Source organism: Lepisma saccharinum, chromosome 5 (genome assembly GCF_977018435.1).
Source record: "Lepisma saccharinum chromosome 5, izLepSacc3.1, whole genome shotgun sequence".
NCBI classification, from domain to species: domain Eukaryota; kingdom Metazoa; phylum Arthropoda; class Insecta; order Zygentoma; family Lepismatidae; genus Lepisma; species Lepisma saccharinum.
Genome location: NC_139233.1, coordinates 45,028,000 through 45,045,339, shown reverse-complemented (window position 1 = coordinate 45,045,339; position 17,340 = coordinate 45,028,000). Strand labels below are relative to the sequence as shown.

General features: G+C 36.6%; 1 protein-coding gene across 1 annotated transcript in view; it reads right to left on the bottom strand.

Annotated features, from left to right (window-relative positions):
* The window catches only part of LOC145987786 (ATPase family gene 2 protein homolog A), a 48,935-nt gene extending 37,644 nt beyond the window's left edge, over positions 1–11,291 (bottom strand). Inside the window, exons 1-3 of the mRNA XM_083122481.1 lie at positions 11,163–11,291; positions 8,759–8,973; positions 4,386–4,571 (exon numbers count right to left, since the gene is read on the bottom strand). Coding sequence (XP_082978607.1) covers positions 4,386–4,571; positions 8,759–8,945 — 373 coding nt within the window. The 5' untranslated portion in view covers positions 8,946–8,973; positions 11,163–11,291. The remainder of the gene's footprint in view (positions 1–4,385; positions 4,572–8,758; positions 8,974–11,162) is intronic.
* Positions 11,292–17,340: the final 6,049 nt, after the last annotated feature.

The following is a 17,340-nucleotide window of genomic DNA, read 5'->3' as shown; positions in this document are numbered from 1 at the left end:
TTCCTACCTTTCCCAGACAGTTTTAGACACAGTGCATTTTAGAAGTCCTGCAGGATTCTAAAAACCTATAACTTTTAAAGGGATAGGTTTATTACAACGAAATATTGTTTATTACACAGCGAAAACTTTAAAATTAATGTTTGATGTGGTTTGGATCATCACCAGATCTCCAGCTGGGCACATTCACGTCCAAACACTCTTGCAATCTTAGTTTGAATCCGAGAATTGCATTCTGACAGTGGTCATCCAGGATGTTGTGAATCACATCACATATTTTGAACTTCAGGTTGTCGAGATCTGTCAGTTTCTGTGCATACACCAGGGTCTTGACATGTCTCCACAGCAACTAATTGCAAAGCGTAAGGTCTGGTGACCTAGATAAAAATATATAAAAGACTTACGTGAGTGAGTAGAAATGGTTCAAAACGACATTTCGGAAGTCTGTACTACTTCCTTCATCACCTTTTTTAACCAGTGAAGGTTTTCATCGGAGTTTTTATGCCGTCACAGTAAGTTTTTACCTTTTTTATCCTCAACCTGAATCCTCAACTTACGATTTGACAATGCGGTACCATGTTTGGCACTTAAAGTTTTTTATTTCATTTACCTGATGAAGGAAGTAGTACAGACTTCCGAAACGTCGTTTTGAACCATTTCTACTCACTCACGTAAGTCATTTATATATTTTTATCTGTATTGAGAGTGAGTAAAACGCACCACTGTAAAATGACCTAGTGGGCCAGTTCTCACAAACTTCAAGTGCAAAGTGTGTGTGTGTGTGGGGGGGGGGGGGCACCATCTTGCTTGAAGTGGACCTCATTGATGGTGGCTAACCTCTGAAGTTCTTGGACAAAGAATGTCTTTTACATGCTCAGGTTGCTAGTGCCATTCACCATGTCCTCGAAGAAGAATGGACCAATGAGGTGGTCCACGGAAACTGCGCACTATACATTGACCTTGGGACTATCCCGCTTGTGTGTCTCGAACTCATGTGGATTCTCAACCTCCCAATTTGACAATTGTGCACATTCACTTTTCCTAAAACTTGTCCTCATCAGAGTAAAGAATGAGAGACTGAAGGCCACCACCATTTAATCAGGTTACCATTAATTCACAAAATTCCTTCCTCATGTCACAGTCCTCTTCTATCAGATCATGCACAAATCTCAACTTGTAGGGCCTGGATTTCACTTCGGAAGATACTGTGCAACGTAAACCCTGCCACTACCAGTTCCAAGGATCTGCTTTAAGAGATTTCATTGGACTCCGTTGCATGCTCTCCTGCACTGCATCCACATCGTCACTCGTCCTTGGCCTCCCATATGTGGCAAATCTGCTACGCTTCCCATCTCTGGATACTTGTATCCACTGGAGGTGTTTTTCCAAAACATTGCTTGGAACCTTCTCCACACAAAAACCCAAGATTCAACTCTGCAAGCCATAACATGCACTGAGATTTTTCTTACATCTATGCCACCTTGGGATCGCATGATCACCTGCACACATGTCATTCATCAGTGTGGACAGAACAACATTTTAAATTTTCCTCTGTGTAAAAAAACAAGATTTTGATGTAATAAACCTATAACTTTAAAGTTATAGCTTTTTAGAATCCTGTAGGACTTTTAAAACACACAGACCATCCTATAATTAAGAAGAGTTAGTTAATCAAATGAATGAAGATTACTCAACAACAAAGAACACATTTATATAGAAGAATTCTCAAAAAGGAACAAGCTGGGAGGTAAACACCCTGGCAAGCAAACGAAAACCTGACTTCTCAAAGTTTTGTAATGGGTTTACAAAATTCCCTGAAATTTCCAAGTTTTACAGCTCATTGGAAACCCTGAATTTGTGTGGTTAGTAAGAAGCAAGCAATGCTGCTATGAATTATTATTATTATTATTTCTGTTGTTGTTAAAAACCTACTCGAGGACCATATCATTGAACATGTATCCTCATAATTTTGTTCTTTGCAGTTTTCTAAATGGGATGGAGAATAAGCACACATTGCCCACAGACAATTGCATAGATCTAAGAGAACATGAGCAATGAGACTACTGGGATCAACAACCACACTTCAAAGAACATAAATGAATAAGGATGCACTTCGTATCAAGGTTGTTTAAGGTCCAGGAATCAATAAATTCTAATGGGTTCTGTAACAGGACCAGAACCTTTTCTCTCACACAATTTAAATTTGGTCTAAGTTGCATATTGTTTCATTTCAATACTGAACTTCAACCACATTTAAATTGATCTGGAAAAACGTTCCGGCACCAAACTGAAATACTTTCAAGATACAAAGGTTCTTTTCGATCCAGAGCCCATTTATGCTTGCTGGTTTTCTCTCTTTGACGGGAATTGAATTTATTTACCATTCCTCGACCTTTATCAATCCTGCTTGGTGTATCACATAACAACACAATGTTTGTAAGTGTTATACCCAGGATCACTCCTCCTATTGCATAAAATCTAACAATACTGAATTTCCTATTATATCTTGATTGTTGTATGGAGGTAATGCACCGGGGACGCTTTATACCACATCTCTACTTGATACCTAGATGTCAAGTATTCCTAATAGAAACAGTCTATTTGTAGTGCTATTATTAAAGAGTTCTTATGTTACACGTCCTGCTGAGTAGGTCTGAGATGTTCAGATCACCAGTGAGATGCCATGGCCAGTCATCATTATGCCCGTGATTCTAAAGTTATATTGAAAGAATTCCCTTGTATTTCTTCACAAATATAACTGCAAGTATTCTGTGTCCCGTATGTTGTTTTTGTAATTTGTTATTTAGCCTAGCTTTTCTACCACTTTTAACTAATTGCGAAGAGGATGAGTGATGATACAATGAAATTTAGGAAGGAACATTCACGAAGAACAAGCATGCACCAAGTTTGGGTAATTGCTACCGATGGTGCCCACCAACATCTATGAAGTTTCATGCACACTTGAAATAGCTGGGCTGGCAGTAAACCAAACCACCATTGGCCTCTGGATACATGTATTAATTTAGTCATCGAATAATTTTAGGAAATTCATCATACAGATAAATACAGGGTGTCTGAATTGAAATGTCCCAATGGCAACTGTCTGTAACTCCATTTAAACATTTAGTTTATTTTAGTACACTTCTACACGCATGGAGGATGTCCAGTGTACTCAACCAAAGTAACAACTATGGAACAGCTCTGTACAAGGATTACAGTTGCCATAGGGACAGTCACATCACACATGCTACACACAACTTGGCTGGAAATCCTCCGTGTGACTTGTGAGGTGCATGTAGAAGTGTACTAAATTTACTAAAATGAACTAATGTACTAATTACTACTTTCCTCATGGAAACTTTATGACTAAGTATGTTCATTGATGCATAATTTGGATACATCAAATACATGTGGAGTTACAGACAGTTGCCATTGGGGCATTTCAAATTGGACACCCTGTACATTGTTCTGAAACAATCAGTAAAAAATTTGTGTACTAGTAACTTGGAACGTAAACTTATATGTCAAAGGTTTACCATGAAATACAATGTTGCCCGCTTCTCCTCAGGCCCATCAAGCAGGGAAATCTGTTCCACTGTCAAGTCAACATTGTAGAGTGGTGACGATTAGGTTCCAAAACTGTGGGACAAGAACAGTTTACTTTCTCTTGGTAGACAAGGCTTAGCATAGTGTGGGGGGTAACTGCCTCCTCAAGTCCCTATATTCTCTGCCACTGACACCATACAATGATTATTCACAAAAAACTGTATTCAAAAGGGGCCATTGTACCTAATATCTGAGCATCATTACAACTTGTGTTCTATTTCAGAAATGCGGCATCGCCTTGTAATCAAGGGGTCCTGGGTTCGATACCCGGTGGAGGCCCAAGTGGTTCGGATCCCACTTTAAACTGTAAGTCCAGTCCTGATTAGCCTTACTGTGCATAAAGTGGACTTAAAACACCAACTCAAAAACTATTTCAGAAAGGGCACACGTACAGGTCACTGTGCCCACCATATAGGAAATATTCACATTATTTACAAAGTGAAACACAATTTAGATCACAACATGCATAGACACATTGGGAACTAAACATTGCACATTGCATTATGTAATCAACTTTGGCCCGGAGGTAACCTTCACCGTAACCCATCTGGCAGTGAGTGTTAAACCTGGGAGATCAAAAGTTGGCATCTTAACATGCTCAGCCATCAAACCTGCACCCTATATGGTAAATGTATATTTTTTTTAAACTAAGACACAAATTATCATGTCGTAACTATAGGGGAAAGCTATTCAAGGTTAAATTTACAGCATTATGATTTATGGAAACTTAAAAGTTGAAGTGGGCTACTGTACTTTTAATCTATAAATATTATTACACAAACCTTCTTTGGTCATACAGACAGATGTCAGAGATCCTTCTGAAGTTGGCCATGCCAACCTAGCAACCCTTTTGCCTCTGTATGTAAGCACTGCAGTGTCTCCAATAGGAAGACCACACAGCTGCATCGTGGACTGCGGTATAAGCAGAAGGTCAGCATGCTCAGATTCTGGCAGGTACTGCAAAGACTCTGGAACCAAAAAGGAATCATGCTTATCTTAAAAGTGCAAACAAATCACAGGCTTCTCGTTATTTGTGCACATGTTTCATAAACTTCCACATTTTATACATAATATATAACAATTCTATAGTAAACAGTTTCATTAATAAACATACCAACAGCTCAGCAATGAGTGAGGTCTAGCATAAACACAGAATTTACAAGGACATGTTGCACTGGATGTGGGATAAACTATCACATAGCTCATGTGTGCAGCAGTGGCGAAGCTAAGGCATAAAGACTGGGTAGGCTGAAAAATCTGCTTATATTTTTTTATACAATAGGTCCATGCGTCGATTCTTGTTGGTCGCAAAAGTATCAATTACTCTTTCCTTGAAGCCTTGATCAATAGAAAGTTCCTTAACCAGTTTTTTTCAATGGCTATTGTACTGAGAGAACTTAATCTTTCATTTTTCATTGAATTGTGGAGATAATTTTTTACTCTCTTGAGGATGCTCATACTTCTTTCGGAGGAAGCTGTTGTAACAGGGAATGTCAAGACCAACTTGATAAGTTGTGTTACTTCTTTGTAGATTGTTTGAAGATCATTGCTAACTATGAATTTTAGAAGGTCTGCAGGAGGTAAATGCTTTTCTTCATCAGCATGGGTATTCTTTAATTCATTTTCTAATCGTTCTTTGTTGAAAGATGGATATGTGGAGAGAAGGTTATTTAATTTCATCACAGAAAAATTTAGTTTATATCCCCCAAAGCTATTTTGGTTTAGCAATTCAACAAATTTCAAGATCTCCAAAACGTATTTCCATTTATACAGTCAGTGTGTCTAAGATTTCGTAGGTTAAGCATCTGAGAGCCACGAAGTCTTGTTCACTTACATTTATTTCACTGCAAATCCTCTTAGAGTTTTCAACATATAATTTCACAGTATTATATTTTTATAACATAAATACACTATGTGACACACACACAAACACACGCGCGCATGCACTTGAAGTAAATTAACATTCAACAATGCAGGGAGTGAACGACCCACTTTGCACAAGAAGACTAGGAGCACAACAGGTCGGTTCTGAGGCTAGCCGCTTTCACCCAGCGAATCGGCAGTCCCCTCCCCTCCCACCTACACAGAGCTCACGCTGTAGCTGCCTTTTAACGCGAGGCTTTTCGTCAAAAGCCTCACAGTTCGGACCGAACACGCTCTTCTCTTTCTGGTCTGACTAACGAGATATCTGGAAGGATCGGCGGAACCAAACGTTCGGATTACATAGTTTAATTCGTTTTAACGAACTTTGATTGTTACAGGGTATAAGAACATTTTAATTTCAACATTTTTTGGGTAGGCTAAGCCTCAAAAGCCTCATAGGAGCTTCGCCACTGGTGTGCAGAAACTTCAGGGAGAAAAAAATAATTGAGAGCACACACACACATAAACTTGTGAGTTTTTCTATGTATTTGCAGACTAACTGTAATCATACTTTAAATTAGGGGTGTGCGGGATCCCGAAAAGTCGGGACCGGGATCTGAAAAAAAATTTCCCATCCCGATCCAGACTTCAGGAAATGGCAATTTTTTCCCCATTCCGAATGTTGGGATTAAAAAAAAATCCCATCACAACCAAAAAAATTCTGTCCCGCACACCCCTACTTAAAGTTACAAAGCATGCAGTAACTTTTAAAACCACTGTAATCATATAAAATCACTCTGCACTGTACTGTAAAAATATATAGCTATGCAGGATGGATAAAAATCATGATTTTTATTTATAAAATAATTTTTGATGTTTTCATAATTTAAATCAGATTTTTGTGATTTCTTTGAAAAGAAAATGTACATAAAGTTGCTAGTATGCATTTTGACACAGTATCTAAAAATATATACGTTTGTTAAAAGTATTTTCTGACCATACCTTTACATATTACTATATTATATATATTACTAGAGTTTTGTATTTTTATTAAATATGTAGGTTTTGTATTTTAGAACACTCAATGCATATTGTTGCATTTGTGCCCAAAACAAATAATGTGTCTTATCTAAATAAAAATGTAAGATTTTGTTGTGTATTGCTAGAGTTTTTTTTATTTTTTATTAAATATGTAGGTTTTGTATTTTTTAATAAATATATTGGTTTGAAATACAATTGTGTTCACGCTTCGGTTCATCTGAACCACAATAATCCTCAAAGAAATATGTTTTCAACGCAGGTCATCGCGTGAGTCTGTCAGACGCCACGCAAGCATCGGTGTTAGGAATATTGGAGCAAGCAAGGGAGGGTTAACATCCTAAATTCACCAAACTTACTCACTCAAGCATAGAGGAGGAAATTCATTCTGCACAAAGCTTCACTAAGTATTATTTACTGGGGAAATTATGATTTCAAAAGTAGCATTGCAACAAGCGGCCTTTCTTGGTTTCGAGTCATCTTAGACATGATGTTTTAGCGAATTTTCATGCAATGCTTGTCACTGTTCTCTTACAGGACAAGTTCATTATTAAATGTACAATTATAATTATGACGTATTTTAAATTTCAAATTTTAATGTTCAAGTTGCTGAACAATAACATTTGTTTCCTACTTATGTAAAATTGTGCAATGTTTATGTGCTTGGCAACATCGACGTTGCTATGGTAACAGAAATAACAGTTGTGGAGGTTTGTGATAACAATTTCTATCAAAAAGTAATTTGCTGCATTTTCATTCAAAGTAACATTCAGGTAATTCAAATTTAGGTGTAATCAGCCCATAGAAGTTCAGCTTCACCTTCGTAATCCTGAAAAATATTCTTCAGTTAATAACAGTACACGCATAATGAATCATAGATGGCAACAGCACATGATCAAAGGGGGTTTCATGCTTGAGACCAGATATTACACGATTAGGTGCTGGAAGTTTTTAGGAACACAATTTAATCTTAAAAGCCATCAACCTGACCTGTCTAACCTAACAACAAAAAACATTTAGTGGCATAATATATCTTTGCATCTCATGCACCTGGAGTAGATAGCAACAGAACTGTTCTCCAGAAAACATGCAGTAAGTAATGTGTTAAGAGACACAATAGCAGAACAGAACAGGAAAAAAAAATTATTAAAAAAAAATAATAACATCCCTGTGTACCTTGATAAATTCGAAAATAAACCATCACAACTTGGGCGCAGAATTACACAATCAGAAGTAGAGCCATAAATTAATAATGTGCAGGAAACTGAAGGAAAAACTGCATTAAAAAGGGCATCAAATCAACTGCATTCAGTGTATGTATAACAAACTATACATCAATACATCAAATATTAGTAATCTTATGTGGCTGAAGCAAAAAAAATTGAATGTTAGAATAATACAAAAACATATGTCACCTTGTATTATGGCTATTACAATCACTGAGAGCCCTAGAAATATTCACATCGTATCTGTCACTGACATTTCATCCAATAATAAAAGACAAGAAGTCCTAAAAAAATTGGCTTAGACCATGAGCAAATATCAAAAAAAATTCTTACCACCTACGTCCTTGTATATCTATCACCATGGAAGCAATTTTAAAACTTCTTCTTGGAAATAACTGACTATGAAAACTGACAGTGCAAATTTATAATTTTTTTCCTTCCATATAGCTACTCCAATATGCACAGCTATTTTATGAGTAGTCATTCATTTACTCTTCTCTTGGATACAGATTGCAGCTGCTACTATGTTATATGACATGAAGTACGAAGGAGTCATACATCCCACAATGATTTAATTGTTAATGTAAGCAGGTCAGGTTCTGAGCTCTTAGTATTAAAATAACCCTAAATACTTCCAACAGCTGAACACATGATATCTGGTGTAAAGCAGCTGAACACATGACATCTGTTGTAAAGCACAAAACCCTCTTTGAGCCTCATGTAGTAGTCATGGTCTGAGACAACCATAAACAAAGAACTGCTGTTTGTTTTGTTGAGAGGTATAAATGCTTGTGTTAGGTTACTATTTATATAAGAATTTCTTAGGTAAATAATACTTAGTGAAACTTTTAACTGTGTTAATTAATTTCTCCAAGCTTGAAATTTACTTCCACAATCATCTGCAGAATTCTAAAACACTTCCTAATACTCCCACATATTGGTATTTGATCAGTAACCATTCCAAATGTTTAATGATTTTCAAAAGTTTTTTTTCTTCTTCTTTTTGTCAGAAATCAAACAAAGAATACCTTCTGTCTTCAGTTCCTGGATGACACCGTGCAAAATCTTCTGCTTTATGTAACCATGTGCTAACTTTCCCTTCCTGGGTGGAGGACAAGATGTTTCATGTTGGGGCAGATCTTTTGTTGTGAGGAGTACATGGCAAGAATCACACATATGCCATGCAGTGATTGATTTACGACCTCTTGGTGGCATTTTGTATTTTCAAAAAAGTTCACTCATTCTGAAAAGGGAACAAAAACATTAATTCTATGTACGATGTGAAATCTACATTAAGGTACCTAAAGAAAGAGCTGAGAGATTTCTGAAAAGTGCAAACTTATTATTCTGACAGACAACAACATTTGGTAACATTATGGTATAGTGAAAACACATTTCTTCAAATTTACAGGAGAAACTACTTACGGAACTGAGTTTCTGTAGACTTTTGGAAGTTCGTGGAAGCATTTTCTCCCTTTGTTCAACTTATTTGGGTGGTAAATCATGTATTTTTCAACATTAATGTATCTCCGATGCACGATAGCTCTACCGTCGACTACGTGAATCAAATGTTCCGTGCGTTCAATTATGTAACCCCCTGTTAGTGTAGCAACCACTCGGTAGTTTTACATTTTTCCGTTAATAAGTTTGGAAACACTGCGTATCAGCTGACGATAGACAACATGAGTCAAGATGCCCGCCATATTGTGTATAACGAAAGCGAATTAGCAACGAACATTACGAATACTTGTAATGTAAAAAAATATGCTTTTTTCAGTTAGAAAAGCAAAATCCCTCGTTCAAAAATGTTCCACTATGCATAACAGGTAAGTACAAATGTAAATAATTAGGAAATAAACGAGTGAAATGTGTTTTCACTATAGCATACTGTTACCCAACATTCTTTTGGTTAGGTGAAATTGCATTCTATCAAACTAACACATGCGATATTTACATTAGGTAAATATGCGATATCGCCCGAACGGATTTCTTCAAATTTACAGGAGAAACTACTTACTGAAATCAGTTTCTGTAGCATTGTCGAAGTTCTTCGAGGTATTTTCTTTCGCGAAAACTGAAAACTTCACCATAGAATGCTGCAGAACAAGAAATAATCACTATTTATGTAAGGAACTTGCATTTTCTGACATTATGCCGTTGTTTCCATTATGTACCTGCAGATGGCGAAAGTCCCGCGGTCCTGCCAGTGTTTCCAAACGTGCCTTTTTCTTAAAAGAGATTTTTTTTAACTATGCTTACCTAACCCAACCCAACCTAACCTTGCCGGAAATGGTCCGTGGGGCTATCGTGAATGTTTTTTGGGGTTATCGTGAATGGTTTTTTGGGGCTATCCGTCAATGGTTTGTGATGACATAATGAACACGAAAGTAGGTATTTTTCGGTGAAGAAGGTTGAAGACCATGCATACCCACTCCAAATTGACAAAACACAAGCACGACACGTGATGATCCATGACGAGTGCACGCCATATTGTCTGTTACCCAAGCAGAACAAGGAATACAAATAATGACTCGTAATATGAAAATTTGACACCATTTTATGGAAAAAAGCATAACTTCACCTGAAAGAATCTTCCGCAATGCAGAATAGGTAAGTATCAAGGCTAAAATTAACGAAATAAACGAGTGAGAGGTCTTCGGGCGATATCGCATATTTACCTTACATTATTACACAGTATTAAATTTATTAGTGTTCAGATTTTAGTTGTGTCTGATTAATAATTTGAATATTACAGTGATCAAAATTATTTTTTAACGGAAAATGTACACTGGTATTTACCAGAAGGAAGATAACTTTTTAATAAGTACTTCAATTTAACCTAAAGTGCTAAAAAAATTATGCTAATAATAATAGGACCTTTATTTAGAGGGGGGAAGTTCATCCCATGCTGTTCTCCCTGGGAAAACCATTACTATAATGTGTTTTACTACCTATTGAAGACACGAATATGTGCATTCTAGTCAATATATAAAAAATGATTGCATTCTTCTTAGATAACAATAATTCAACAGATCAAAGAATAAAAGAGAAATATAATAACGTGAAAACATTTTTATGCACATGGTGAAATGAAAATGATCAGCAATTAAACTAAACTATACTATTTTCTCCAATTCATACAAGGCAAAACGAGAATTTCAAATAACACTCTACTACTTCCGTATATATGATAATTTAACAATTACCTACACGAATATTCCAATTAAAACATTCGTTTCAGCACACATGCATAATTTAAACCAGGTGCCGGTATGCAAACAGTATTTCTATCTTGAATTTCAATTTCAACTTAGAGAAAAAATGTTGAAAATTCTACAATGAAAACTTGTCAGCATACTACATGCTTTTTAGAAGTACAAATACAAGTTACTGCACGCCATTTACGCAATAAAATATAAATTTTATAACTACCTAATTGTGTCACCCATGAAATGTCCTTCGATTGTCTGCTAATGCTGGGTTGTACGCAATGCGCACTGCAGATGCTCTTTTCTTCGCACCAAAGCATACCGAACCGAACAGTTGAACATCTAACTCGTTGTGACCTTGGAGGAGATAGTGAGGATGACCCACTTACCTAATAAAAGAAAAAAAATATGTAGCACCACAAAGAAATAAAATCACTAGTCATTGGCGCAGCAAGATATCGCGAGGCCCCCATTCGTTCTTCAAATTTCAAATCTCATTGTGAATCGATAGAAAATATTCAAGGATACGTAAGCAAATTATAAAATTTAAATAATAATAAATTACCGACGAAAATTAGTTTTCATATATTATTATGCCTAATAATATTCAAGACTCATTCGTTCAGTATTTTTATCACCACGTTTAACAGGCTTGAGAAGTCCACTGTATGCTCTGTATGCTCATGATAGGCTAATCGAAACTGGACCTACAGATTAAATTTGGATCAGAACGAGTCTACAAGGTGCCTTAAAAGGGAATCAGACCTGAGACCACTGCAGAGAATGAGCTTTTATTTCTTTCTTTATTCCTTTTTTCTCCTCATATCTGACCTTCAGTTCGCCGTGACAATGGAAGGAATTATGATAACAACAGAGGCGTAGCAAAGTGTAGGGCCTCGCGTCCCATGAGCTTATTATTTTCTTTAAAAATGTAATAAATAGAGGTGAGAAAAATATATGGAAAGGGCTAATTTTTGTGGGCGATAAAAATTCTAAATTTTACAATTTGAATGAATACGTCAACTATTTAGTATTTAAAATAAACTGTCTGATTTTAGAATATTCAGGAAGCCAAAGAACAACAATGAAACGTTCTCTTACAAAGGTTGATAAGCATAAACACAATTTTTGACTTCTCATAATTTAGCGGTTCGAGAACATCGAGAAACATTATACACAGCAGAAACAACAGAAAATTCAGGAAACTTCACAGATTTGGTGAAATATCTTTCGAAATATGACCAATTACCACAAGAACATTTCAGACGTACACAATAAAATGAAACGTATAACTTGACAAGTTTAAAAACAAGACGCTGCAAGTAGCTGTTGCGCATCTCACACCACATTTCCCCTCTCCATTGTTCGCAGCGACGTTGGTTCGCAGTGTTGCAACCTGGTCTGAGGATTTTCAACGAAATTTGTATTCGCTTTTTCATGGGCTGTTTTCTACCTGTCGGAGTACAGAAATTCAGCTCACCTTTCGCCAACGACTCTTTTCCTTCTCTTAAAACTTGGCCTCCCCGATGGCGCAGTGGTAGCGTTCTCGCCTTGTAATCCCGGGTTCGATTCCCGGTAGAGGCACATAGTGGTTCGGATCCCACTTTAAACTGTAGGTCCAGTCCCAATTAGCCTTAATGTGCATAAAGTGAACTTAAAACAACAAATCAATCCAATCCAATTATTTTAAAACTTGAGAAATCATCCATTTAGATACTCCTGTGGCGGCGCTTGTGGACTCGACAACATTATATAACTCCTTCTGATTTCGCAAGTATGTTGCAACATTGTAAACAATTTCTCTGGCCTGTCCTCTAAGGGGCTTTTCAGAGCAGATTGTGGATTTCGTTGGACCCGGCATGATTTGATTTTTGCATTTCAAAAATATGCAGCCAAGAGTAAAGAGCAAGAACTTTTCAGTGCTTTAAAAAAACACAGGCAAGCGTGTTATCAGATTGCCTTCTCGTAGTGATTGTTGTACGATAAACAAAAGAACCCCCACCCCACTCGGCTTTAAAAAAAAAACTTAAAAAAAAAAACAGGCCACTGCTCGATGTCGCATTCAGAAAATGAAGTAATTCGCCCAGTAGTTTCTCTTCGTTATAAACGTTAACGCGCGTGCGTAATACTACAGTTTACGATCCGCGCACCGCACGCACTTTCAAAGACCGGATTAAATCAAATGAACCACTGATAAACTGATATGAGTCGCTATCGTCAATCTACACAGTAAAAATAGTTTGTCATATTTGTTTTCGCTTAATTTTGCTGAGTTGGCACCACTCGTAATCTCAAGCCAAGACTAGTGCGTAGAAGAATGGTGGGGAGGTGACGTAATAGGAAGTGCTCCGCAGCGATCTGCGCATATCGGGACTTAACTTGTCAGGCTATAGGTAAATATCTATTTTAAAAAATAACAGTGGTTAAAAGTCCAAAAAACTAGTATGAATAAATCACCACTGATTAGCTACAAAGAACAATAAAATGAGATTCACAATCATTATCCACGTTCTGAAATTCAAAATGAACTGACACAGGTAATAAAAACATAGAACCGCCTGCAAGGAAGGCCAAGAAGAGAGAATTTACAAAGTAATTGGCAGATATGCCCCTACCATTGCAGAATTAACTCTCAGATCATCCAGGAGTGGAAGGAAGTCTCCACGGCAGGAGACTGTACTACTTCTTCCCATCAGTAGCGTACGCAGGATTTCATCAAGGGGGGTGTTATCTCGAAAACTTTCTACAAATTCACATTACCATTGTTTTATTATACTTTAATTAATTAATAATAATAATAAATTAATTAATAATTCTTATAATTAATTAATTAGTTTAATTACTACTAATGCAGCTGCTATTTATGAAAGAAATAGAACAAAATTACAATTCTTTTGTTTCAAAATAATTGTCTAGTCAACGGTTATTTGTACATGATAAGTGAGACATTTTAAGTGTGAAGAAAATCCATAAAAACAAGCAAATATATTAAATTTATTGAAATAATCGAAATATGAAACTCATTCAAGGAGCCGCGCTGGTCTAGTCTGACAACTTCGTGGGATATCCGGGTTCGATTCCCGGAATTGGTTGGAATTTATCCAGCCTTGTCTCCGCACCCAGCCTATGGGTATCTGAGAGCAACCTTGGGGGATGACGGCTGCCGGAGCATGGTGCTGATCACATCACCTGCAAAATAGTTCGAGATCAAGAATCTTTGGGGCCCACCACACCACTATGTGTGACTTCATGGCACGGTGCTATATACACGGGGGAATTTACATTACCTTTACCTATGGAACTCACCCAGGGTGATGATGAAGCGCGAGAATACATGTTGCTAAATTCCACTGAGTCTATGTTTTCGTTGTAAAGTAAGTTTATAGACATTCCAACACATTTATCCCTTCTAGGAGATTCACAAAAGACTTCTTCGACATTATTTAATGATGTGGATGTAGACTCAGCATCACTTGAGAGTTCACAAGGGGATGTGAAATCAGTACCGGGAAGAACGTTTGCAATAAGGACGAAGCAAGGAATTTTCACAATTCTCGCAAGAGTCACTGCGCGACTTTTTGCAAAAGAAAATTGCAAAATTGAACTTTGCGGCCGCTTAGATTGTGTTTGGAATGTTGTGTTTTTCTTCATGCTGCATGGGAATAATAATCCAAATTATTATTATTATTATTATTATTATTACTGTCGCAGATCTTTGACTGTGATAAATTAGCCATTTTTAATTTTTTCTACAGCATTTTCCATAATATTTCAAGAGCTCAAGGGGGGGGGGTTTAAACCCGGTAACCCCCCCCTTGCGTACGCCACTGCTTCCCATATATAAGAGAGAAGCTGATAACGACAGATTGCTATCGTCCCAACGACAAACGGACACTTCAATTGCTGTAAATAGTCGACCGGATTCACAGTTTCCAAATTCCTCAGCACACAAAATAACTTTATGTTTAAGTGCTGTACCATATGAGTGATGCTTCTGTCTCTCCATTTTTAATGTGCGTTTGATGTGCACTTTTGCAAAAGCTGGCTCACTGACCACCTATTTACAGGAACACCAGTATAAGAACAAATCACAGAGCTCCTACTAAATATAGACTGACTCTTTGTTGTGATTGTTCTAACACAACAAATTTAAAGGAAACAAAATTTCGTTAAGTGTGATTTTTTTTCACCAATACTTGTACTTCGGTAAAACATCGAGGAGAAAACTTGATTACTGAAATTTGCAAATACTTCATTCTATATTACACTAATACAATGGTATATTTACCCCACAGGGTTAGAATTCAGGTGCCAGCCCTTAGCTCTTTTTTTAATTTGCAAATATAGTCTAAGATAGCCATGAATCGAACTAAGATAAAGCTACACATTTTGAAATATGTTGTTAAAACATTCAATTTATTAATTGGATTGGATTAAAGGCAATTAATTCTTGCGCCGGAGTGGCCTTCCTCAAGAAGGCTCAACTGGTAACAACATGAAAAACTATGCAATAATTCTAATATATTGCCAACTCTACCATATCGCCATATTCGGCTAGCAACAGTGAAATGAAATATAATGGCATGTTTATTATAATGATGTAATGTTACATGTGATACAGAAAACACACAAACATTAAAAAGCAAATACTGTACGAGGGTCACTATTTATATTTTGAGCCTTGGCAACACTGATTGAAGTTAGGCGCGATTTGACGTTTCCACGGAATCATCTGGCATTATTGACCATAACGTACTTCAAATGTTTTGTCAATAGCTTCATTTGTGTTGTTTATGTTGCCTTGGAGATTGCGCGACAACAATAAAATGGAATTAACTCGTGAACATTTTCGTGCGATGATTTTTTACGATTTTCGACGTGGATTATCAAGACAAGAGTGCATCGATCAACTTACTTCCACATTTGGCGATGAAGCCCCATCCTTTGCCACTGTGAAACGCTGGTATAACGAATTTAATCGTGGCCGCCATTCGCTCACCGACGAGATTCGCGAAGGTCGTCCAAAATCAGTTGTTGTTCAAGAAAACATTGATGCTGTGCAAAACCTAATACTGCAAGATCGTCATGTGACATACTGTGATATTGAGGCAACCATAGGCATTAGTTCCACCAGCATATATAAAATATTACATGATCATTTAGCTGTGAGAAAGGTATGTTCTCGTTGGATCCCACACAATTTGACAAAAACTCAAAAAGACGCTCGCGTCAATTGGTGCAAACAAATGCTCAATAAATACCATTGTGGTGCTTCAAAAGACGTATATAAGATTGTAACAGGTGACGAATCATGGATATATGCATATGAGCCAGAACGTAAACAGCAGTCGACTGTATGGTGTCACGTACACAAACTGCGTTGCTATTCTTTGAAATAAAGGACCATAGATGGCAGCAGGCAAGAGGAACAACGGTTATAAAAGATGCTGCGTAATTCAGTTTGGAAGGTGGATAAGAGATGGCACCACCCAGGAGAACTTATACGATTGTAAATATAGACAACGGAAAGAGCAGATATGATGAAATAGTGATTGTATATATTAATACTAATTATGAGGAAATAAATAAATAAATTTAACATAATAACAGGATATAAATAAGGAGAAAAGGGGAATTATCATTCAGTAATGGCATAAGTGATTAATATACAAAAGTAATGAAGTCGAGTTGTAATTTCGATTTTGTGTCTTTTACAGTTCCAACGAACTGAGAGTTTCGTGTGGCTTTTGGGTTGTTTTCCCCAGGTGTAGCGCCATCTCTCGGCAGCACCCAAGCACATTTGGAAGCGCATACACTGTAGCTCCAAGTTAAGGTAGCGCCGGCCAGGCGGCGATCTTTAACTAACCCCTTTCTCTTTGTTTGGGAGATCGATTTTATATTTCCGTCAATTTGGATAAGATCGATATAGAAAGGAAAGAAGGAAAAAATACACAATATGTAATAATTACAAGAAGAAGCAGCAGCATTAGTAATTACAAGAAGAAGAGACATTAGTAATTATAAGAAGCAGAGCTTATTAATTGCAAGAAGAAGGCACTTTAATTATTAAATACTAGAAGAAGATGATTCATTAATTATAAGAAGAAGAAGCCATAAGAAGGAGATGCAATATTAATTATAAGAAGAAGATGCCATATTAATTATAAGAAGAAGATGCCATACTAATTAAACGAAGAAGAAGCCATAAGAAGAAGATGCCATAATAATTATAAGAAGAAGATGTCATATTGATCATAAGAAGAAGAGGCGATAAGAAGAAGAAGCCATATTTGATTATAAGAAGAAGAAGACCAAAGAAGATTTTTTACAATTAATAAAAAATAAAATAGAAGAAAATTACTGTATGAAAAGACTTCAAAGTTAATTAGTATTTGTACCTA